The sequence below is a fragment of the Cryptomeria japonica genome, chromosome 7 (assembly GCF_030272615.1).
Source record: "Cryptomeria japonica chromosome 7, Sugi_1.0, whole genome shotgun sequence".
NCBI lineage: Eukaryota > Viridiplantae > Streptophyta > Pinopsida > Cupressales > Cupressaceae > Cryptomeria > Cryptomeria japonica.
Window position 1 is genome coordinate 281024390 of NC_081411.1, and position 26571 is coordinate 281050960.

At 36.1% G+C, this 26571-nt stretch overlaps 1 protein-coding gene across 1 annotated transcript in view; it reads left to right on the top strand.

Moving 5' to 3' along the window:
* LOC131064376 (uncharacterized) overlaps positions 1–22978 on the top strand; it is a 43104-nt gene extending 20126 nt beyond the window's left edge. The window contains exons 6-8 of the mRNA XM_059208546.1: positions 3907–3986; positions 21980–22204; positions 22928–22978. Coding sequence (XP_059064529.1) covers positions 3907–3986; positions 21980–22204; positions 22928–22978 — 356 coding nt within the window. The remainder of the gene's footprint in view (positions 1–3906; positions 3987–21979; positions 22205–22927) is intronic.
* Positions 22979–26571: the final 3593 nt, after the last annotated feature.

A 26571-nucleotide genomic window follows, 5' to 3' on the forward strand; every position in this document is an offset into this window, starting at 1 on the left:
GTTCCATAGAAGGTAATGGTGCTGGTATTGTTCTCATTATCTCCAGCTAGTGAAAAATGTAAAATTTCCTTTAGGCTAACTTTCCCACGTAGTGATAAGATAATTGAATATGAAGCTCTGTTGGTGGTGTTGAACATAGCTCATAAATATGGAATTAGATGCCTAATAATTCCTGGGGATTCAAAACCAGTAGTGTAGTAGGTAAAAGGCATATTTGCAGCCAAAGAAAAGAAGTGGAGATCGTACAAAAATGCTGTTTGGCACAGCATGGATCAGTTTGATGCCATTGGTATTGAATGGCTGGAGAAAAATGACAATGGTAATGTTGATGCTCTTGCTATTGCTGCATCAAGGTATGAATTGAATGCTGATCTTCCTCTCTTTCAACAAAGTGTTGAGCTTGTATTAAAGCCCACCATACCAGATAATATATGCAGTTGGCAAGTATTTGATGATAGTTAGGACATTTTCAAGTTTATGAATTGTATGGATGAGTTTGATAGCCAGTTGATTGATTGGCAACCAATGGTGGAACTAGAAAATGAATGAGAAACCTTGTTTGGGAATGTTGTACAACTCAAGACAAGTACTATTCCTAAAGGTTGGTTGCCTTAAAAAATATGTTTGATAGTGGAGACTGCTACGAGAAAAGTGTAAATCAACTCACGAGGATGATGTCTAGGGAATGAATTTGGGGACAATCGGAAACCCTAAAATTGTTTACTTTGATAAGAGGTTTAAACCTAATGAAAAACAAATGCTGATTTCCTTGGTGCATAAATTTAAGAAGTGCTTTGCATGGTCATATGAGAATCAACAAACATATAGGTAGAAATAAAGACCTATCAATCCCACATTGGCTCCCCAAATGCAAAAGGAGTTGATGAAATTAAAGGAAGTAGGAATCATCAAGGCAATTAGGCATTTTGAGTGGGTGTCTAACTCGTCTCTATACAAAACAAGAATGGAAAAGTAAGGTCATCTGTTGATTTGAGGATTATCAACCTAAAATCTCATAAGTATAACTACCCCTTCCAACATGGACCACTTGTTACAGAAAGTAACATGACTGAAATTAATGTCTATGATGGATGAATTTTCAAGCTACAATCAGGTGGTTGTGAAAGAGTCAAAACAACATAAAACAACATTCACTACTCCATGGGGTACATATGTGTACATGAGGATGCTGTTTGGTTTGAAGAATACAAAATGATTTTTTTAGAGAGCAATGGACATGGCCTTTGTTGGTCTTATTGATTGGATCATGGTAGTTTATCAAGACGACCTAAATGCATTTTCAAAGGAAAGAGGTGAGCATTGCAAACACCTTGTATTAATTTTTAAGAGATGTTTGGAGTATGTGATTTCTTTGAATCCCAAGAAGTGTTAGTTTGGTGTTGAAGAGGTTAAGCTTCTAGGACATGTTGTTGTTGAAGGATGGCATGAGGATAGACCCAAAAAGAGTTAAGGCTATTAGCATCATTATTCAAGCTAAATTTGTGAAAAGAATTCAGTCCTTTTGGGCAGATCAACTTTGTTAGGTGGTTTGTTCCTAACTTTGCTAAGAAAACTAAGGCTATATAAAAAATGCTCAAGAAGGGACAATCAATTGAATGGAGTGGTGAGCTAGATGAAGCTTTCAAGGAAATTAAGCAAGCTATATCAGAGTCCTAATTATTCCAAGTCTCTTCTACTCTTTTTGTTTGCATCATTTTACACTATAGCTATTGTGTTTGTTGTGATGTTTTCACACATTGCCCCATTGCAAATGGGGACCCCCACTTTTTGCTTAGCTTAGGTGTCCTACTTAGGTCGTTCTCAAGCGTGGCGGTAATTTCTCAGTTGTTAACCTTTATTGGTGATAGGACGTTGGTTTTGTTTAGTTCAAGATAGTTGCTTGGTTGTTAAGTTGCCGATGTGGTCATGATGCAAAATTGTCAAGTTGCTAGGAGTGCAAGGTGTTGTGAGGGTTAATATCAGGTAAGTAGTGGAAGGTTTGTTTGTAGTTCCATTAGGAATTGCAAGCACAATGCCTAGGGTCTTGAATTTCAAGTTTGCCTAATGCAAGACCTAGAGGGCTAAAATTGTGAAAATTTACCTAAGTTCAGTTCAACCCCCTTTTGGCATGTATCAATTTATGCAAGGTTTAGGGGGGTAAGTTGTGTATTGGTGTCTACCCTACCTCATGTTATCATTCGAAAATTGTCTAAGTGTTGGTCCAAGGGGATAATTTCGTGTACAAGTTAGTGCGAGTAGAGGCTAGATTTGCGTCTTGGGTGTGGGATGAAGGAGGATGAAAATTTGACTAAATAAAATTTTACTCCCCTTGAGCATGTACAAATTTGTGCAAGCCTACCCTCTTAACCCGCCATTGCAATAAAAACCCACTTGTGGCATGTACAACTTTGTGCACACGACCTCTCCATTTCTGCCAATGGTGCAACACGCTTAGACTTTGTGAGCAATTGGGAGGGTGACTGATTCAAAATTTCCTTGTAAAATTGATTAAGAATGTTGTAATTTTGGTTGAAATTATTGAATGACTCCTGAAATCCGACAATCTTCTTGCCTTATATTTGCAAGCAAAATGATGATTTCCCCTTTAAATTAGCCAAAGGTAATTCTTGAAAGTGTTGTTGGAAACTTGCTAAGTGTTGGTTGAAATTGTTCCATGACCCCTTAGATCTGCCAATATTTGTGAAGTATTGCAAGCCTACCCCCTAAGTCTGATTTCCACCATTGAGATCAACAAAATTGTTGATGAGACATCTAAGTCCGCCACAAATTGTAGGACTTGCCTAACTCCGCCAATTTTGGAGTGAAAAATGTTGACAAAGCTTTGTTGAATGCCTTGTCCAAATTCACTCAAAATTGTAAGACAACTTGCCAATTCCAATCATATATCATATCTAGTTGTCAAAGATATTTTCACGCAGCAAGGTAGAAGATTTTGTTGTAATAGAATCCATGAGTATGACATGGAGGGATCAGATCACAAAACTTGTTAGAAGCCAAGTCTTGGACAAGTTGATGGCAAATTCCAACTTGGAAGTGGCAGATTGAATGATGTGAATACGGAGAATGTTGTCTTCCTTTGTAGGTTGAGTGAAAATCACTGGTACAAAGATGTAATGTTCTACCTAGTGAAGAGTTGCCTAGGATCAATAGATGAGGATCAAAGAAGAACCTTCAGGCTTCAATCTTAGACATATGTGTTGATTCAGGGTGAGCTGATGTGGAGAAATTAGGAGGGAGTTTTACTCAAATGTTTATAACTATTTATTTACAGCTGTCCAAAGCTGACAAAGAACTAACAAAAAAAAACAGCTGAATAAGTATAACAATTTATATGAAATTGAAAGTAGACTAAGGTAAGTTCTTCTAGTTGATCAAGATTCTTGCACTTCCCTACTCAGCTATCTTTCATGTGTTTCCATAACATATTTTTGCTCCAGATTCAGATTCCCCTCTCTCATGTTTTTCTTTTTTCATCATTCAGCAGATATGCATTCCAGTATTATCCAGGAGAGTTATATGTGCATTTTTTTGTAGTATGATAGGGCAAAGTAATAGAAACAGGTACGGTTGCTTGTGTAAGTTTATGTTTTTGGCTGTCCAATCTAATTTATATTACTAATAGCTTTAAAGAAATGGCATTGCACCCATGTAACTGTAATGGATTGCTTGTAAAAGATTTTGTATATTTTAATAAAAAATATTTTACTATATTGGAAAGTTAATTGGGCATTTTTTTTCAGATAATTTTCAGTTTTTGTGTAATTTTATTTGAATGCATTATTTTTTCTGAATATTTTATCTGCTTTACATTGCTACCACCTACTAGAGTATAGGAACTAAATTTTTATTGATGTTGCTGTCTTTTAAATTTTTAAATTTTAATAGATGGGATAAAGAATTCAAGTGGTGGTAGTCGAAGATCATGGAAAGGATTGCTTTCCCACCTTGCAGATCAAGTTTCACAGGTTTGCATTAATTTTGTTGTGTCAATGTAGTGCTTTATGTTGAAATTCTTATTTTTCAAGAAATATATCAAATTTTGTGGACAATTTTTTTGAAAATGTATTTAAGATGATAGGATGACTTCAGGAGTGATAAATAATGCAGCTCAACCTACATATAAAATAGGTTCTTTATTACTGTCTATGGATTCTCATCTAAATTTAAGTTGTCTTCTGGCCTCTAATTAATTTAGCATATTTAAATTCTAGATTTGTTTATACTATATAAATACTAATTCTACATATTGCAACTAAACAAGCCACAAACAAAAAAATCTTAGACACAAGAAATTTATGAGTAAATATTTGTTACAATCTGATAAAAATGTACATGTTGATGCATCGAATTATGCGATTGGAGCAACACTAGCGCAAATGGGACCCCAAGGGCTAGACCTGTAAAGTTATTTCAATTTCAATTAAAGAACAAGTTATGAACTATGTATGCTATAAATGGATATGAGAAATTATGTCAATGTCTGATAATTCTGATTTTATCTGCAGGTCTGAAGGAGAGAGATCATTTAATATTTTCTATGTCTACTCCAAATGAATTCAATTGGCATATATATCATTTAGGCAACCGGTCAATTGGTGTATTGACCGGTCATGCCTTTTAGGCATGACCGATCAATGCACCCATTGATCGGTGCCTTTGTAATTATACCATTAACACAATGCTGATTATCGGTTCAAAACAACCCGATAGCATATTGTAATCTCATAATATAATGACTGATTAATGTAATGAATCGGTTCATATAAACACGGATGATTTAAAGTGCACGATGTATGTAATCCAACCGGTGCAGTTGTTAACTAATGTTAATTCCAAATGAAGCCGTGTATTCATTATACCCGATAACAAATATGCCCGATATAATTACGCCTGATAACAGATGTGAACTGGTGCCAATGGTTATGCACCCGATAGCAAGTATGTATCGGCTAATAACCCGATAACTTATAGCATTTAATATGCTATTGGGTTAATACCCCGATAGCATATTAATGCCAATTAATAATTGACATTAATATGCTATCGGGTTGTTAGCCCGATAGCATAATGATAAGTAATGTTTGTACAATCCGATAATCATATGCAATATAAATCTGACATGAAGCATGTAAATAACAGAACAAGAAAGGTTAGGAAGTTCTTATCTTGCATAAGCTACCATGCATTAACACTCCCTCTTAGCTTTGGAAGATAGATAAGGCAACCTGCATCACATTTCCTTTTCATAACTAAGATAATGTCAGTCAGCAAAAATCATTTATACATGAGAAGTACCATCAAGACATATGATACAGAATAGAAGAACATCACCTGAGCATGTGACATAAAGTATTATTTTAACATGTGATAAAAGTAAGAGAATCATCACCTGATCATGTGAGAAATCATCAAATCATGTGATCTGTAAGATTCATCAAGATATCACCTAACACGTGACATTAGTATTGCCTAACACGCAATACTTAAGGATAAGTCTATGAGAAAGGTTAGTTTCTCATCATATCCAAGTTGTGATAAGTGCAATAATATTTATAAATGTTTATCACAACATAGTCATGGCAAATCCATGACTTACCAGAGATCCAATCATGATCAATGGTTGAGATATCACCTACACGTGATATCAGTATTGCTTAACACGCAATACAAGGATAACCATATGAGAAGTGTTTAAGTTCTCATTATATCCAAATTGTGATAATGCAATAACATTTGTACAAATGTTGTATCACAACATAGTCATGACACATCCATGACTTACCAGTGATCCAACATGATTACTGGTTTGACTATCATAAGATCGTCACCTTATGATGTCTACATACAAGTGTTCAGTGTCTGAGAGATCGTCACCTCTTAGATATGAACACAGGTGGCAAGAAGCCAAGAGATAGTCCAGACATGACAAAGAAGTTTACACATTAAACATCTTAAATATATGTAAGTATAGATTACAAAGCAGATTACCTTTCTATCATACCTAAACCCTTTCTGAAGTGATCAACCTTCACTCTGGAAAGTGGTTTGGTTAGAATATCTGCAGTCTGATCTCCTGTACACACATATTCTAACTTTATCACATTCCTGTCAACCATATCTCGTACATAGTGATATGGGATCTCAATATGTTTGGACCTGTCATGAAATACTGGATTTACAAAAAGTTTTTTACAGCTTTGATTATCACACTGAATGACTGTGGGTTTCATAGGTTCTCCAAATAATCCCACGAGCAATTTCCTTAGCCATACTACTTCTCGGGCAGCCATTGAAGTTGCAATATATTCAGCCTCTGTGGAACTCTGAGCTATTGAAGATTGTTTTCTGCTGATCCAGGATATCATGGCTGACCCTAAACTGAAGCAGCACTTTGAAGTGCTCTTTCTGTCAGTCACACTGCCACCCCAATCTGAATCTGTAAATCCATGTAGATCTATGTCAACCTTTTCATATTTAAGACCAAGCTTTAGGGTACCTTGTAGATATCTCATTATATGCTTTACTGCAACCAGGTGTATCTCCTTAGGTTCACACATGAACTGACTTAAGGCATTAACAGCATAGCAGATATCTGGCCTTGTATTTACTAGATACATCAGGGACCCAATCATCTGCCTGTATTGAGTGGGGTCAGTAGGTCTTGATTCTGCTGCTGCTTCTTTAAGTTTATGGAAGTTGGTTTCCATAGGAGAGGTCATGGGTCTACAGTTTAGCATTCTAAATCTTGTCAATATGTCCAAGGTGTACTTCCCTTGGTTCAGTACAATATTATCAGAATTCTGCCAGACTTCCAATCCTAGGAAGTAATGAAGAAGCCCCAAGTCTTTCATATCAAATTCTGTGGATAGATCTTTCTTGCATTGATCTATTAGGTGATTATCTCCTGTAATTAATAAGTCATCAACATATAAAATTAATATTAACATATCACCTTTATTTCTTTTGAGATAGAGATTAGGATTTGCATCTTTCTTAGAGAAACCCAGCTTTGAGAGATAGGTGTCAATTCTTTCATACCAAACTCTGGGAGCCTGTTTGAGCCCATAAAGAGCTTTCTTGAGTCTACACACATGAGACTTTGCATCATGAATTTCAAACCCTTCAGGTTGCTCTAAGTAGACTTCTTCCACGATCTCGCCATTTAGGAATGCTGTCTTAACATCCATCTGATGTACCTTCCACCCCTTTGCTGCTGCAATGGCTAGGACAGCTCTTACTGATGTGTACCTGGCAACAGGTGCAAATGTTTCTTCGTAATCTATTCCTTCTTTCTGTGAGAACCCTCTAGCTACAAATCTGGCCTTGTGTTTTTCAATACTGCCGTCTGCAGCATGCTTGATTTTAAACAACCATTTAGAAGACACGACAGACTTCTTGGTTGGCCTAGGAACAATCTCCCAAACATCATTCTTCATAATGGACTGATATTCTTCAGTCATGGCATCTATCCATACTTGGTGTTTGAGTGCATCTGAAACATTGTTAGGTTCAGCTTTAGATAGATCATTCATAAGTGCAACATAGTTGATGAATTTATTAGGCCTCTTGCTTTCCCTGAAGGTTCCTGAAGGAGCAGCGAACTTCTGAGCTTCTACTATAGTTTTGGTGGCCCATAGTGGTCTTTTCTTGAGATTATCTATAGGTGGGTCTTGTGTTTCACTTATAGTTTCCTCAAGATACTCCCTCTGAAGCTCAGGAGTAGGTTCTTCTTCTAGGTTAGGAGTAGGATTATGAATTTCAGGTTCTATTGTATTTTGGGCCCTTTTGAAGGCTAAATCTTCTTCGAAGATTACATCCCTACTTAGTTCAATATTTCTCTGCCCTTGTACATAGATTCTGTAGGCTTTAGAAGTTTCACTGTATCCTACAAGTATTCCCCTTTTTCCAGAGGGTTCTAGTTTTAGTCTTTTCTCTTTAGGTACATGAATATAGACCGGACACCCAAATATCCTAAGATGGCTGATATCTGGTTTTGTTTTGGTAAAGACTTTCTCAGGAGTTTTATCTTCAAGGTGTGAATGAGGACATCTATTTTGTATGTATACAGCAGTGTTAGTTGCTTCTGCCCAAAGGTTCAAGTTTAGATTTTGATCTAGTATCATGGCTTTGGCAGCTTCTACTATGGTCTTATTTTTTCTTTCAGCTACTCCATTTTGTTGTGGATTATAAGGTATTGTCAACTCCCTCTTAATCCCAAAATTTTTACAAAAGTCTTTAAATAGTTCTGATGTGTATTCCCCCCCATTGTCAGTTCTTAAGGTTTTAATTTTGTTTTCAGAGAGATTTTCTGTTAATGTTTTAAACTCTTTGAACCTACTTAGGATCTCTTCTGATTCTTTATATTTCAGAAAGTAGATCCACGTCTTCCTAGAGTAGTCATCAACAAAAATTACATAGTACAAAAATCCCCCTAGCGAGGGTACGGACATAGGTCCACATACATCAGAATGAATTAACTCCAAAACTTTGCTAGTTTTCCTAGTACTATTCTGAAATGCATTTTTGGTATTTTTACCTAAGGCACACCCTTTGCATGCCTCTGAATGATATTGCTTCAACTTAGGTAGACCTGTGACAAGGTTTCCCATGGTTGACAAAGCTCTATAATTCAGATGACCTAATCTCCTGTGCCATACTTCATTTGCATTAGTTGCTTCATGGATCAATGCTAGATTGGGCTCTGTACATAGCTCATACAAATAACCTTGTCTTCGACCAATGACCTTAGTGTCTTTGATGGAGGATCTCTTTGGCCAAGCCAACACCTTGTTTTCCATGAAGGTTACTCTGTATCCTTGATCTTCTAGTGCTGATATGGAGATTAGATTTCTTTTGATGCCTGGAACATATAGTACTTCTTCAAGTTGTAGTGACATGCCTGACTTCAGTTTGATGGTGCAGGTTCCAATTCCTCTGACTGGATGTGAAGAATCGTCTCCGATGGTTACTTCCTCATCATCTTTCTCTATCATGGAGTCTAGTATTTCTCTAAAGCCGGTGATGTGTCTGGATGAACCACTGTCGATCACCCATGAGTTAGATTTGTTTGAAGTATGGCTTGTAAGTGCTGAGTAGAGGACATAGTTCTCGGAGTCATTTTCTTTTCTAGATTTCTTCACTTTTGCAAATGTGGCTTGCTTCCCTTTCTCCGGACAGTTTGCAACATAGTGTCCGAATTTGTCACACCTATAACATTGAACATGTGATAGGTCTTTCTTAGAAGTGTTCTTGCCTTGTTTAGCTTTTCTTTTCCTGAATTGCTTCTTTTTGTATTTTTTATTGATGTTTGTATTTAGGACTTGCAAGTCTTCATCTATATTCTTCTGTTTTATTCCTACCTTGTTCAATCGGGATTCTTCTTGTAGACAGTCATCTCTTAGTCTCTCAAACTTAGGATATTTAGACCTTGCACTGATGCCTTGGACGAATGTGCTCCATCCACTAGGCAACCCATCTAAAGCAATGAGTGTTAGTTCTTTGCCTCGGATCTCGTAGTCCAGAGTTGCAAGTTCATCTTTTAGAACCGATATCCGCATGAAGTAGGCGTTGATTGTCTCCCCTTTGTTCATGGTGATATGATTTATTTCTCGTTTTAGTGCTAGAGTACGACTTGCATTTGATATCTCAAATGTCTTTTCAAGTGCCTTGAACATTTTATAAGCCGTCTCCTGCTTTCTAATGATGGGCATTATATTATTTCTTACCATCCACTATTATTTTAATAGCCTTATCATTTCCCTCGATCCATGTGGATTTCTCGGTTTCATCTTCTGGTTGTGCACTTTTAGTTTGGACATATGAATCAACTTTGTTTTCTCTTAAAATCATTTTGATTCTAAACTTCCAAGCTGAAAAATCTTCGCTACCTCCGAGTCTATCTTCGAATCTGATAGCGTTGGCCATTATGGAAATGTGATGTAGTTTGTAACTTAGTCCTTGAATTTTATCAAAATTGAATAGCCTTAGGTTCGATTACCTTGGCTCTGATACCATGTAAAGTTATTTCAATTTCAATTAAAGAACAAGTTATGAACTATGTATGCTATAAATGGATATGAGGAATTATGTCAATGTCTGATAATTCTGATTTTATCTGCAGGTCTGAAGGAGAGAGATCATTTAATATTTTCTATGTCTACTCCAAATGAATTCAATTGGCATATATATCATTTAGGCAACCGGTCAATTGGTGTATTGACCGGTCATGCCTTTTAGGCATGACCGATCAATGCACCCATTGATCGGTGCCTTTGTAATTATACCATTAACACAATGCTGATTATCGGTTCAAAACAACCCGATAGCATATTGTAATCTCATAATATAATGACTGATTAATGTAATGAATCGGTTCATATAAACACCGATGATTCAAAGTGCACGATGTATGTAATCCAACCGGTGCAGTTGTTAACTAATGTTAATTCCAAATGAAGCGGTGTATTCATTATACCCGATAACAAATATGCCCGATATAATTACGCCTGATAACAGATGTGAACCGGTGCCAATGGTTATGCACCCGATAGCAAGTATGTATCGGCTAATAACCCGATAACTTATAGCATTTAATATGCTATTGGGTTAATACCCCGATAGCATATTAATGCCAATTAATAATTGACATTAATATGCTATCGGGTTGTTAGCCCGACAGCATAATGATAAGCAATGTTTGTACAATCCGATAATCATATGCAATATAAATCTGACATGAAGCATGTAAATAACAGAACAAGAAAGGTTAGGAAGTTCTTATCTTGCATAAGCTACCATGCATTAACAAGACCATCCCATATTTTTTTGTAAGTCGACTGCTGTTGAAGGCAGAAAAGAACTATAGTGTGACCGAAAGGGAAGCATTCAGAATGGTGTACTTGGTACAAAAATCTAGGCACTACCTATTGGCTATACCGTTTACATTCAATGCGGACCACCAAGCCCTTATGTATCTAGTAAATACACCAATTATCTAGGGGTGGATGAGTAGATGGTTGCTTTTACTCCGTCATTGTTAGACTAGGGAAAAGCCATGTAATAGCTGATCAATTTTTTTAGTATAAGATCATCTTTTTCTATTTATAATTTTAGCAATCTTAGAGCAATGAATAGAGCATCCACACAATATAGATCTAACAAAAAAGGAACAGAAGTTGCAAACATGATTTATGTGGAAACCCTAGTGGGAGAAAACATGGCAAAATATTGCTTTTTAATGCTTGATTACTCCCTTTACTCCTATCAAAGACAAATCGTATCTCGGATAGCCATAGCAAAGTATTCAAAGATGTGCCTCTATGAGACCTAAGGTTTCAAACGTGTAATTGAGTTAGAAGAAGGAGCTAAGCCAGTCATTACCATTTCCTATCTCATCCTAGAAAGCATAAAGAGAAGATTGAGAAAGCCACCAAGGAGCTACTGGATATAGGTCACATAAGACGTAGCTCAAGTACTTTTGTGTCATCCTTAGTCATTGTCAAAATAAAGATGGAACAATGAGAATGAGTATTGATTATACAATTATAAATAAAAGACCATAAAAGTTAGAAACCCAATTCCCAAGATTGATGAACTACATTATGTAGTCTATTTTTCAAAAATAGGCCTCAAATTAGGGTATCACCAAATTAAAGTTTGGGATGAAGATATCCATAAGACAACCTTTAGATGTCGCTATAGACACTATGAGTTTTTGGTCATGCCTTTTAGCTTGAGTAATGCTCTTGCTACTTTTCAATCCTATATGATCCAAGTTATTAATCTTTGATGATATCCTTGTTAACAACAAGACTTGGGAAGAACATCTTAGACATTTGGATGAAGTGTTGGGAATTGTAGAGGCATACACACTTTTTGCCAAAGCATCTAAGTGTGAACTTGGAATGATAGAGATCTTGTGCTTGGTTCAACTCATCAATGCACAAGGAGTTCAAGTGGACCAGAAAAGGTATGAGCTATTCTAGACTGGCCTCCCTCAAAAGATTTAATTCAATTGAGAGGATTAATGGGACACTATAGCTACTATATAAGATTCATTGAGGGGATTTCAAAGGAGCTTTCACATGGTCAAATGTCACACAACACTTTTGACAGATTAAAAGAGGTAATGAGCTCATGTATTATATTGGTAATACTTGATTTATCTGTCCATTTTGTGTTGGAATGTGATCTTTGTTGAGAGTTACAAGCTTAGAGAACCCAAAAGAAAAAGATTTTCTATTTACAACAAAGAGATTTTGGCCATTATGCATGCTTTGGCCAAATTTAGATAGTATATAGTTGGCAACAAATTTGTGGCGAAAATGAATTGCAATAGTTTTAAGTACTTCTAAGCTAGAAGGATTTGAAGGAGTAGCAACATAAGTGGGTAAGATTTAGGTTTATGATTTTGACATTAATTATGTCAAGGGAAAGCAAAACATAGTGGTTGATGCTTTGCGTAGGAAACCTACCTTATGTTTTGTGCCAAAGATCTCTATTGATTTTGAAGCTCACATTTTGGTGGAGTACTCCAAACATCCTTTTGCTACTAATGTCCCAGAGAAATTTGTAGGATGATAGATATAGAGTAGCAAATGAGCTCATTTTGTACAAAGGAAAAATTTGTTTTGTCCTAGAATCCAAGGTGAGGGATAAAAGCTTAAGGGTAATTCATGCTACCCTTTGGTAGGACATTTGGGTTATTTTAAAACTAATAAGTAGGCCACAAAGAGATTTTCTTGGAAGGGCCTCAAGGATGATGTCCTTAGGTACATTTAAGAGTGTATGGCTTGTCAGAGAAAAGTTGAGCAAACTTGTCTTGCAATTACAACCCTTAACCATTCCATATCAGAAGCGGGAAGGTATAGCAATGGAATTTATCATAGGGCTTCCAAAAGTTAATAGTTAGGATTGTATATTTGTTGTGGTAGACAAATTTACCAAATTTGCTTATTTCTATTCCATTTCCTCTAATAATAAGGCACCACAAGTAGAAGAGTTGTTTTCCAAGGAAATATTTGAACTCCATGGGTTGCCACAAACAATAGTTAGTGACAGGGATGGTTGATTCCTTAGCATTTTTTGATAGGAACTCTTCAAATTGACAAGAACCGAACTTACTCCCAATACCAACTATCACACTCAAATTGACTAGCAAATTTAGATTGGGAACAAATGGATAGAGGGTTATGTAAGAAATTATGTGGTAAGGCGGTAAAGGGATTGGATCAAATGGCTCCATTTGGGAGAGCAATATTGCAACACAATACATCACATGTCCATAGGCATGATCCCTTTCAAGGCCTTATATGGGCAAGAGGCTCTCTCTTTTGTTGACTTGGTTATCATAGACAATAGGATTCTTGGGGAAAAAGACTTGAAATGAGCAAAGCTATTAAATAATGAAAACTCTTAAAAATGATTTCCATCATGCTCAAAATCAGCAAAAATTGTATGTAGATTAGCATTGCATAGAACAAGTTTTCGAGGTTGGTGATATGGTCTTTTGTAATGTTCCCTTGTTAAGCACTTTAGTTTGGTGGACTATTAGCCTATTTAGTGGGTTCCCGTAGGCTAATAAATTGAGTTAGGGAACTCATGATGACAGTTTGATTGAGCAGTGACAGGTGTTTCTGTGAGCTCAGGCGGTTGATATGTGTGTAATGCCTTTTTTTGGATTTGGATGGTTTTCCCATACTATTTTTAATAAGTCTATTTAGGGCAACGACTAAGCTAGTTGTCAGTATTGCTATTTTAAGATTGGTTGGTGGATGCAGTTAATGGTGATATCATGATATTTTAATGCATTCCAGTGCTTCAAAATAAAATAACAATAAGTTGAATTAACTATTTAAATTTATTGTTATTTTAATTTATTTAAAATGGACTAAATGGGCACCCAAATATTAAGTTAAAGTGTTTAAATATAATAAAGGGCCTTTTTTGGGATGAGCATGAGATGAGATTTTAAAATAAAATTAAAAATGACTCCTTGGTTGGGGGCGTAGCTTTTGAGAGAGCCATAAAAGCAAGTTTTGAGAGCTCATTTCATTTGCTTGGTTTTGGATATTTTGAATATTTAATTGCTGGTTGAACTTGTTTGTCATGTGGCTTTGTGAGGGCAAAAACCCTTGCAAGGAACATCTTCCACATTGGTGAGAGATCCAATCTGGAGGATTAAATGGTGGTTTCATACAAAGATCATAGGTGGGCTTATTTGTGAAGCTTCATATTTGGTTTTGCATAGAGATTATTGAATATCAGACTTGTAGAGATCAATTGAAGAAGTTTTGGGGTGATCGACTGCTGTTTGTATATCCTTATGCTGGTCGTACATCATTCCTAGCTAGCCGAACTTGCTTGGGGGTGGCATGAGGGTTTGGAAGTCTTGGGCTTGCACACTCAAATTCATCTGTTCCATGGCCTTGGGAGGTGAATATTGAAGGTGGTGTCTAAATCTACTATTGCCAGTTTGCAGATTTTAGTCAAAAATCAAACTTGTACATTTCCAGATTTAATGGGTTTGTTGTTTTCTGAGTTATTTCTTTGCTGCAAGTATTATTATTGTCAAACAAGTCTTCTGCATATCTCTCTCTACTTCTATAAGCACACTCAAACAGCTTAAACAAAACAAAACAAAATAAGGGTGTATGCTACATCTTCTTAAGATTACAACCATACATGTAGTCATCGAAGATGAATGGTGTAGAAAAGCATATGTCTTGATTTTATGGGCCATACAAAATCAAGCAAAGAATTGGAGAAGTTACCTATAAATTAGAGTTATTAGAGCATAGCAAGATACGGAATGTCTCCCGTGTGTCATGTCTCAAGAAGGCACTAGGGCAAATTGATATTGGTATTTGAAGAAATTATTGGCACTAGGGAACAAAATTTGAGGAATAGAAGCATTAAGGAGTATCTGGTTCAATGGAATGATCTACCATTAAATGACAACAGTTGGGAAGGAGAACATGTATTGGAGCATTCTAGCTTGCAATTGCTTGTAGGAAAGCAATTCTGGGGTGGGAGGATTGTCTTGTACTTTTCCTAGACATAGGCTAGGTAGGCAAAAGACCCTTGGCTTATCTTTAATTTTTCTGTAGGCTATTGAGATGTTGTAAAGGGAAAAATTATTTGATAATCAAATTTGTATCGTCTAAAAGGTAACTTTATGTTTATTTAACAAGGGATGACTTAAATTAAAATTATTAAAAGATAGAATGTCTAAAGTGTTTTAAAAAGATACTTTAATTATTTTTTGGAGGGAAAAGGTTAAAAAAGAAAAGAAAATTAAAATCCCTCAAAAAGCTGCAAAAGAGGGGTTTGGGGTATGAAGAAAGAACCCATTTTTGAAAACTGATTTCTTCTTTCAAGTTTGAACAATGTTCATCTTTTCTCTTCAGGACAAAAATCTTCAAGTTTTTGATTGAGGACGAAACCACACCAATCCTTTCATGGTGATTTCATATAGAGGTCGCATTTTAGCTCAATATTGCTAGATGGATGTTTGCTCTGTTTCTACATGATATTTAGTTAGAGTGATGACTGTTAGAGTGCGTTATTCTTTATGCATTTAGTTAATTATTCAGTTTTATCGTGCACATTTGATACGCTTGCTTAGATAGGTCTTTACTTGTGTATGTGTAATCTCCTCTCTTTGGTAAGTACTTGTTTTTTAGGAATCTTCTTGATGAATCCTTTATTACAGTTAGTTATTGGTTAGGAGTCAGGACTCTTTCTTGGGCATTTTCTATGTATGGTCACCCATTGCTTATACTTGAGCATTCCCTTGACATGCTTGTATTACCTTGTTGCTCATGTATCTTGCATGCTTGTAATCCTGCATATTTGTACATCCTCTTTTTTATTGGAATAACATATTATTTGCATTGTGCGTTCTTGTGATTGTGTAATGTCCCCATTTTTTCAGGTTTATCTCGTAGTACAGTTGGTGTTGGCTTTTGGGGGGTTTTCTGATTCACCAGTGAGTTTAGATGGATTAATAAAGATGAATGACACCTTCTGGAGTGATTTCAGATCACTTGTTCGAGACTTTCTATTTTTAGTAGTGGTCATTTTCAGCATTTACTATTTATAGTAAGTTTTAGTGCATCCCAGATTGGGCTAGTTTGGTGTTTGGACACACTTACTATTTTTAGCAGTGAGTCGGCCTTTTTTTTCCCAGCAGTGAAATATGTCATTCTTGGACGTTGGGTGAAGTTTAATTGTGTTAAAATAAATATATTTTGATTTTTAGTTACTTAAGTCTATTATATTGTCACTTTACGACTTAAGTGAATTGTACCCTTGGCCTAGTTGCACAATGTTGTTTTAAAGGGGGGCCCTTTTATGTCCTTATGTGAGGCTTAATTACGAAGAATTTTTTTATCCCACATGGATGGGTAAATAGAGTGGAGCCTCTTGAGAATGTTATAAAAGAAAACTAGTGAAGTTCATTTGGCATGCTTGGTTGGAGAATTTGTGAGTCTATTTGCTGGAGATTATTTCTCAAGGTTTGTGAGGACGAAATCCCTCATAAGCGACAATTTCTACATTGTTGAAAGATACAGTCTGGAGATTCAGCATAGTGTTTGCATGCAGGAAACATCATTTAGCACAAGGAAATCTATAACTTCAGTTTTTGGTATGATTGGAATATTTGATCAGATTTGTGGGAGTGATTAAAGAGGTTTTAGAGAAGAGATTGCTGTTCACATACATCGTTGGTTTTCATTGAAGAAAGCTGAGAACTTGGAAGGGCTTCTATAGGGTAATTCTGATTGTTTGCTGGGAATAACATTGGTGGAGGCCAAAACTCATAGCAGGATTGTTCTTGACTGCTGGAGCTGAACTCACATAGCTGGACGTCCCTGATACATAGCAGTTGCTTCCTTCTTTGCTGGAGTTCGAACCTGGAGGTGCTAGCACAGGGATTGGAAGGATTATTTAGACGTTTCTAGAGCTTTTCCTGAGTACTGTTGCTGAACCAGTACTGGAGGAATTTGTGTCTCTGTGTATGGACTGCGTCTAGGGTTTGATGTGCAGATTTATATTTCAGAACATCAGTAACATGGGTTTGCATCTAATGGGTATGTAATGAAACTCATTGTTAAGCTTGCGATGTAATATTCTGAAGAAATAAACCACATTAAGTCTGATTATCAGAACTGTATTCTCAGAAAGGAATGTATAGATGAATGGTTAACATCATTGTTTGTGTTTATTGGCTGTAATCTTGTTATTTACATTTAGTATCTTATTGTGAAAGACCCATTTCAAATGTAAAAGAGAAGAAAACAAAACAAAATCAGGCCAAACAGGGGTGCCTATTACAGATTGCTAGTTTGCTTCTTGCTATTGTGTGACATGCTTCTCTCGCCTAGTTCTTGAGTCGCCTCCTACTCATTAATTTGTCCTCTTTTTAGCAAATCTTACAATGAATGATACACTTTATTCACGGAAGAAACTTAACTTTGTAGTTACAATAATTGTAAGGGTGGCCAATGTGCAAGATTTTTTTGATAACATTGTGAGAACACAAGGTCTTTTGAGAATAATTTTAATGCTAGACGAGTAGTCCTCTAACACAATATCACATAATCTGTCAACATTTCATGGTGGTGCCGTTTTGTGTTAAGAGGGAACCTTTGATGCATAAAATGTTACTGCATATTTGTTTTCAATTCTATTAATGTTGTTCAAGCAATACTTTCAAAATAAGAAGGGCCATTATTTGTTAAATTTTCAATATTGATGTGTAGGAGAAATGATACTAACATGTGCATTCGCCTAGAATCAATTCCTTACAACATTAGAGGTGTGAGTGGGCTTGGCTTGTTGTCCACGAGGAAGAGCCACACTATCCTAGACTCACATTTCGGCTGATTGCATGTGATTGGAATTGGTTAAGTGTGTGTATGCAAATGAGCTAGACTAACAATGGCAAAATGACTAAATCTAATAGGAATGCAATAGATACAAAATGAAAACACTAAACAGAAAGGCAAATATGAGATGTAGACATAGAGAAGAACCTATATCTCAAATCTAGGGCTGATTTTGTAGCACAAAAGCGCTAGGCGCCCGTATTCGAAGGCTGTGGATGCTTGAGAGATGGTTGGAAATGGAATCAGGAAGGTTTGCACTTCCATCTCCTGAAAATCTGGGTTAAATTGGTAGGAAAAGGACATTGGGCACCCTAGTACTAGGGTTTTCTTCCGTTCAAAGCATGGCATTGTTTATGATTGTCTACTCTGCTCATCTGTACCTGTCTCGCAGTTGGATCTAAACTTGCACATACATACAATGGGGAAAAATGGTTGTGCTGTATAGGGGCTTGCTTAAGTCAAACCTCATATTGGTGTTCTCACCTCCACAACAACAATGATGAATTAAAGTGCATGCCTTTGCAAGGACGGAAGCTAAATCAATGATAAATGCTAAAATGACAAGATTACCTTAGATATGAAATCCTTGTAAGAAGCTGCACATAAAGGTGGTGATGCAATGCTCTTTTGATGTCCTGCAAGTGTTAGTGCAATAACATAATCACAAATTAGAATCATGAATTCCATACTTGAGTACAGAAAGCTTGTAGTCTGCTACTCTATGGATTGATAGCTCATTCCTTGTATGATTTCTTTAGATCAGATTATATTGTAATGCTAGCCAAACCTTATGAAAGATAAAAAATGCTCCTTGTATAGGGATCACAAAGTTAATTTCAAGTATAGGACGACTCTTAATGATCAAATGCAAATATTGAGTTCGGATCAGAAAAGTTGAAGGCTGGCATTTGAAGTTGCCACTTTTTCAGGCCATTTTGCCAGGACTATTGTGTTGGGTGCCAAGGTCCTCCGAAGGGGAGACTCAAATGTCAAAGCCCGTGAAGTAGGACCTAGCCTCAGCTTTTGTGTTTGATGACAAATTAAGTGCAGAATTAACGTTGAAGTTTTATGGTACCATAGAACATAAATTTTCTTAAAATAAACTAGGGGAATGCACACTAAAGCAAGTGCCCTGTCATGTCCCCACTTTGAACTATAATTTAATAAATAATAATAACAAATACAAAAGAATAAAAATAAGAATTAAATTAAATATAAAAGAATATAATTAAATAAAAATTTGATTAGAGTTAGTGAATGATAAAAAATAATAGAAATGTAATGTCGCGAGTGTGTGTACTACCAGTTGCCACAAACTGACATTTCAAATGAATCCCTCGAACATTGTATGAAGTATGGGCGTGACTGATAATACGGTGAGGAACTTTATGGGCTATTCCGAACAGGCGTCTGAGAGCCGATACAAGACATATTTGTGCTACCCGATATCAATATATTCTTATAGCCATATGGAATAACTATACAAGAAATTGAAAACTATTTATAAATGAAGAAATCGACTATCTCCTAGTCAGCGGTTAAGAAGGAATAATATTGGCAAAGGCAGCAATGTAATACGATAGATATGAGATATTGATCCCGACATAAGGAAGGAATACGATCTGCTTAGGCACCAGCACAGTTATTAAAAGATTGAGATTATTATCAAACAGCAATCCCCCAATATTAAAGTATTAAAACAAACCACAGTAATGATATGCAAAGATCAACATTGACTTGATATTGTAATTCTGAAGTAATACGATATGTTGAGGCAGTGAAGTAACTAAGGTGAAATCCCATGATACGATTTGGTCAAAGACAATGAAGAGGTGTGATTCTTTAGTTTGCTGAAGAATTATTATTATCCATAGGGTGCGGACACATAATCTTTAATTAGAGAAAGGGTGCGATGGGTTTAAGAAAGCCTATCTTTTGTGAAGAGACTTACCCAAAGAGATGTTACCAATCAAAGGTATATAATGCATATCAAATCCATTTTATAAAGACAGGGAGTTGATTTATATATTGTTTCCTATTTTTTCGTGGGAAGAACTCTAGCAAGGCCGAAGGCCCAAATATCGTATGCACAATCCCATAAAGGGCATATATCAGAGACGACACCATTACTGCATGCAGCTCAAGGTGATATCAGAAACAGCACCATGAATTATTATTGCAAGCATATAGTTCCAGACCAGGGGCAGCAGCATATCACTATCAGTGATATCATAACAGCATATACCTCTGCACATCCATAAAGATCTTTAAAGACCAACAGACTATCATGTCATACTAAAACGATTTTAGGAGTCATAATTGCAAGTTCGTATCAACATATCAGGAAGAGCCTTACATCAGTAAATTCAGTGAGACAATAAAGATTTCTTTGCATGGTTATCAATCTTTCATTTTGGAGATAGCCAGACATTGAAGGATTACATCAGAAATAGAAATCCCATCACTATAAGCAATTGTGGACGAGTGCATAGCATTTTTCCCCCATTGTTACACCTGTGAAGGCTATTAAGATCATCTTGCAGATTTGAGTTACCATATCAAATATAACAGAATACCATATGGTCTGCCCCAAGCATAATATATCTTAAGGGTCAATTCACTTAAGCATACATCTGATTGCCTAACCAGGGATAGCAGTAGCATTGATGATTGTCAATATTCATATATTATTATCAATTAAATTACAATAGTAAACCATTGTTTTCTTACATTGTTCATCAAATACTATAAGTATCATTAGTTGAATGAGGAAAGAAGTCTCGCAATTGATCTTAGCAAGTTTATTATCCCTATCCTATATGTAGTAAATGAGGGGACATTACATGCCAAACAGAGCACCAAATTGTTATGATAAACAATTTACGGTGCTACAAATATATATGATATTTAAATTATTAGATTGATTAATTATTCACTAATAAATTTCTGTAGCCACAAAATTAAAGCTACTCAGGAAGACCAAGAGTCAGACCATAATTTGAGATTTTACAGTTCAAGATACTCTTAACAACTCCGTTAATAGCCTTGAGGACAAGATGAGAAGTTGTGAAAACTTAAATACTTCAATCCGGAAAATGCAGATGCACAACTATGTGATACAACACAATGAGCACATTATGTAGCAGATGAAGAGCTGCAATTACCTGTAGTTCAGACTTCAAACAATTGAGAAACTATTCAAAAAACACAAGCTGTTCAGGTGAGCAGCAGCAACACCATTTAAGCTCAAGCAAATAATTGGAGTTGCACCTTTCAAATCAAATGCCAGGTTCACTCCTCTACGTAACAAGCATGAAGTTACTACCAAAAGAAGCCTCAATGATCCCAAGTAGAAAGGTCCACTTTAAGGACATTGAGCTAAAAGCAGTCATATCCTGGATTGGTTCTTCTATGGTCAATATTATTACTAATCCCATTTTGGCACAAGATATATAAAAATCATAGTACATACCACTAGTGAAAATGTGAAGAATGATGTAAAGCAGTCAACAGGTCGTTTGCGAATACGATAGTTCTTGTAGTTGATTTTTGATTTATAATGCTTTAGTTTCTAGAAGAAATTTTCAGAGCTTCATATCCAAATTTATTGCATCTGTTGAACTTTCTAATGATAAGAAAAAAATGCAGTAAGGAACAGTATGTTTAACACAGATAAATGATAATTGAATATTTAAAAGGGCATACATGGCTAGTTACATTTTTTTTAAGGTAATATGGTTGTGTGAACTTCTTGTCTTTTGAGTGACCAAGTGCATGTTGAGCACTGTTCAAGATTGCCTTGTATGGATGGGCAAGAAAGACAAAGAAATTATATTAATGTCCACAGATGACCAGAAGTAGGTCAATGGTACTCAAGAGTACAGAAGCAAATAATTCTTTCCTTTTCTTTCAAATCAATTTAGATTATTGTAATCTTGGATTGAATTACATATGAGCTATTGAATTTAAATTTTTCTGTGGTATTCTAATAAGTTTGTATGCTGTTTCTTTTCCAACATTAATAGAGTTTTAAACATGCTTGATCAATCCTGGAGTTGTTTTTACAGGTGCCTCTAGCTTTGTCAATCCGAGTTTTGTCTCTGAAAGGGACAGTAAGAATAAGTATTAAACCACCTCCTTCAGATTGTATATGGTTTGGATTTACAGCAGTTCCTGATATAGAATGGGGATTTGAGCCGTCAATTGGAGAGCACAAAATTACAAGTGGAACAGTTGCAGCATTAATAGCAACTCGAATTAAGGTTAGAAATATTTCGTTTACTTTTTGCATTGTAGGGATGTCATATTCTGAAGTTACCAATATTTTGTGGAGGAAAGTGCTTTTGGACATATTCTGTGCTCTTGGCAAGTACCTAATGATCAAAATGAACATAGAGAGACAATGAAGAGAAAAGTTGGTAGTAAGATTGTGAAACCTGATTAGGGGTCCACAAGGAAATATCTGAAACAAAATCATCAAGCCATTAAAGCCGTGAACATAATATAGTAATATTGTCACCTATTACTCCATTTGGTTCTGATGCCTGAACTCCCCATTAGCTTGCATTTTGCAGTACATCACAGTCCCAGAAGAACAGTTGCTAGAAAAATTGAAATACTCATTCACTTCTGCATACTTCAGTATCAAGCAGTTTTACAAAGTTCAATAAGTAGTGCATTAAGTACTGCTCATATCTGAAAGGATGATTAGGTATTGCTCCAATCACAATAACTAGTTGGGTCCTTGATGCTTTTGAAGGAGGATTAGGAGTACATATCTGAAAGGATGATTAGGTATTGCTCCAATCACAATAGCTAGTAGGTGGCAACAATCAGACTTGAACTTAAATTTGAATATCATTTACATATTGACCTATGTTATGTTTGATGAAATAGTTGTTTGTTGCCACCTTTTGCTGGGTCAATATGTAAATGATATTCAATTTTAAGTTCAAGTCTGAAGTTATATATATATTATTTTTCTTTACTGATATTTTCTGTTTCTTATGTCACAGGTTGCTGAAGATAATATTAATTATTTCGATGCATCTACAGCAGTCTATTGACATATACTTATAGTCTATGCTCACCGATCAAGGCATGCCTTGACCGGTCATGTCTTTTGACATGCTCGATCAAGACATGTCTTCATCAGTGCACAGGCACTGTTTCAGTTAATATTACCACATTAACATGTGTTATGCCGATAACTATCGGTCACGTCATTAATCCTTTATCGTGTGTTATTCTGATAACTATCGGTCACGTTATTTACCATTTAACATGTTTAAACCGATAACCATTAATAATCGGGGCACGTCAATATAGTCATCCGATAAATGATCTGGATAAAATATAATTCTCAAATAAGTGATCGGTATTAACATGCGATTAGGATGATAGCTATTATAGTTATCATATGATAGCATCAATCGATGCTATCATATGATAGCTATGATAGTTATAAGTCTGGTCTGATCACAGCATGAGTAATATCATCAATTATGCATATAAGATGATTATGACAAGTTCATTTATTTAATCATGAGGTCTATGTTTATATCGTAGTTATATCGATAAGCTAGATGATTGAATGAGAGATAAATGAAGTCTCTCATTCAATCATTTATCTTACCGAAGCTACTAAGTTTCAACACTCCCTCTTAGCTAGGGAAGATAACTAGAGACCTATGAAAATAAGCATCTTATTTCTCATAATAAAATGTATTACACGACTACATAATACAAAGGATCATATCACATATGCTCGTGACATGATGCATCACGCAATGAGTGACACAAGAATATATCACATCATCTCGAGATATAGATATCACATAACACATGATACCTTGGATATAAAATACTTGAGAATGTTGAATTCCCTTATATCCAGGTTATGGCATGTGCACTGACATTACGTCACATAATGTCTACCATAACATATCATGGCACATCCATGAGTCAGAGTGATATCAAGTCAACATGATATCAACATTACAAGATCGCCACCTCATAATGTTTAATACAAGTGTTCATAGTCTAAAAGATTGTCACCTTTTAGAATTGTACATAGGGGTGGAGCCCATAAAGTCATAACATGACAAAAGAAGTTTACACATTAAACATCTCATATATTAGTACAAATTACAAAAATTGATTATAACTCAATCATACCAAGACCTTTTCTGAAGTGTTCGACTTTTACTTTGGCAAGAGGTTTGGTCAGTATGTCTGTTGTCTGGTCTCCTGTACTGATATACTGTAACTGAATCACATTTGTGTCCACCATATCTCTCACATAGTGATAAGGGATCTCAATGTGTTTGGATTGATCATGAAATACAGGGCTCACAGAGAGTTTTATACAACTCTGATTGTCACAATGAATTATAGTAGGCTTGATTGGTTCTCCGAATAATCCCACAAGTAACTTCCGTAGCCATACAGTTTCTCGTGCAGCCATGCACGCTGCGATATATTCAACTTCTATAGAGCTCTGAGCTACTGAAGACTGTTTCCTGCTAATCCAAGATATCATGGTTGAACCCAAGCTGAAGCAGCACCCTGGGGTGCTTTTCTTGTCAGTCACACTTCCAGCCCAATCTGAATCAGTGAACCTGTGAAGATTCAAATCAATATTCTCATACTCGAGTCCATAGTTGAGAGTGCCTTGAAGGTATCTCACTATATGTTTTACTACCATAAGATGAATCTCCTTAGGTTCACACATGGATTGACTCAAGGCATTTACTGGATAACAGATATCAGGTCTACTATTGACTAGATACATTAATGAACCAATCATCTGTCTGTAGAGCGTAGGATCTACCAATGGGGAATCTGCTGTTGCCTCCTTTAGTTTGTGAATATTAGTTTCCATGGGAGAAGTCATCGGTCTGCAGTTCATCATGCCAAATCTCTTCAATATGTCTAAGGTGTACTTCCCTTGATTAAGCACAATATTGTCAAAGTTTTGCCAAACTTCCAATCCAAGGAAGTAATGTAGAAGGCCTAAATCCTTCATATCAAACTCCTTCTTAAGGTCTTTCTTACATTGATCAATAAGGTGATCTTCTCCTGTAATCAAAAGATCACCAACATACAAGATCAATATCAACATATCACCTTTGATTTGTTTGAAGTATAGATTTGGATCTACATCATTCTTTGAGAATCCCAATCCCATGAGGTAGCTTTCAATTCTTTCATACTAGGCCTTGGGGGCTTGTTTCAGTCCATATAGGGCTTTCTTTAATCTGCACACATGTGATTCTGCATTGTGGATCTCAAACCCTTTTGGCTGCTCTAAGTAGACTTCCTCCTCAATTTTCCCATTCAGGAAAGCAGCCTTTACATCCATCTGATGGACTTTCCATCCTTTGGCTGCTGCAATGGCTAGTACTGCTCTGACTGAGGTGTATCTAGCAACTGGAGCGAAAGTCTCATCATAGTCTATACCCTCTTTCTGTGAGAACCCTCTGGCTACAAATCTGGTTTTATGTTTCTCTATGCTACCATCTGCAGCTTGTTTGATTTTGAATAGCCACTTGGATGAAACAACAGATTTTCCTTTTGGTCTAGGAACAATTTCCCAAACATCATTGTTTAAGATGGATCGATATTCCTTTGACATGGCATCTTTCCATACTTGATGTTTAAGTGCTTCTGATACATTAGAAGGTTCTGATTTGGAGAGATCATTCATTAAGGCTACATAGCTAGTGAATCTTTGGGGCCTCTTACTTTCTCTAAAGGTCCCTGAAGGAGCTACAAAGTTCCTTGCATCTTCCACTGTTTTGTGAACCCATAGTGGTCTTTTCTTAGGGTTTTCCTGGTGTGGAATCTGAACTTCATTCTCATTCTCTTCTGAATACTCCCTCTGAACCTTAGGAACATGATCCTTTTCTAGGTCTGAAGATGGAGCATAAGTTTCTGACTCAATAGAGTATCTAGCCCTATTGAAAGCTATGTCTTCTTCAACTATTACATCTCTACTAAGTTCAATATTACTATGTCCAGGTACAAATACCCTATAGGCTTTAGAAGTTTCACTATACCCAACAAAGATTCCTTTTCTTCCAGAAGGTTCTAGTTTTGTTCTTTTCTCTTTAGGTATATGAATATAAACAGGGCATCCAAATATCCTAAAGTGAGTGATATCAGGTTTTATACCCGTGAAAACTTCTTCAGGAGTTTTATCTTCAATGTGGGAGTGAGGGCATCTATTTTGTATGTATATAGCAGTGTTGGAGGCTTCTGCTCAAAAATGAGTTTCTAAGTTTTGGTTAAGAAGCATGGCTTTGGCTGCCTCTACAATGGTTCTATTTTTTCTCTCAACAACCCCATTTTGTTGGGGGTTGTAGGGGACAATGAACTCCCTCTTAATCCCAGCATCTTTACAAAATTCTCTAAAAATGTCTGAGGTGTATTCCCTCCCATTATTAGTCCTTAAGGTTTTTATTTTCCTTTCGGAAGAGTTTTCAGAGAGGGATTTGAATTCCTTAAATCTCTTGAGAGTCTCTTCTGATTCTTTACGTTTAAGAAAATAGATCCAGGTCTTCCTGGAGAAGCCATCAATGAATATTACATAGTAATGGAACCCCCCTAATGATGGTACATACATTGGCCCACATAGGTCAGAGTGAACTAGCTCTAA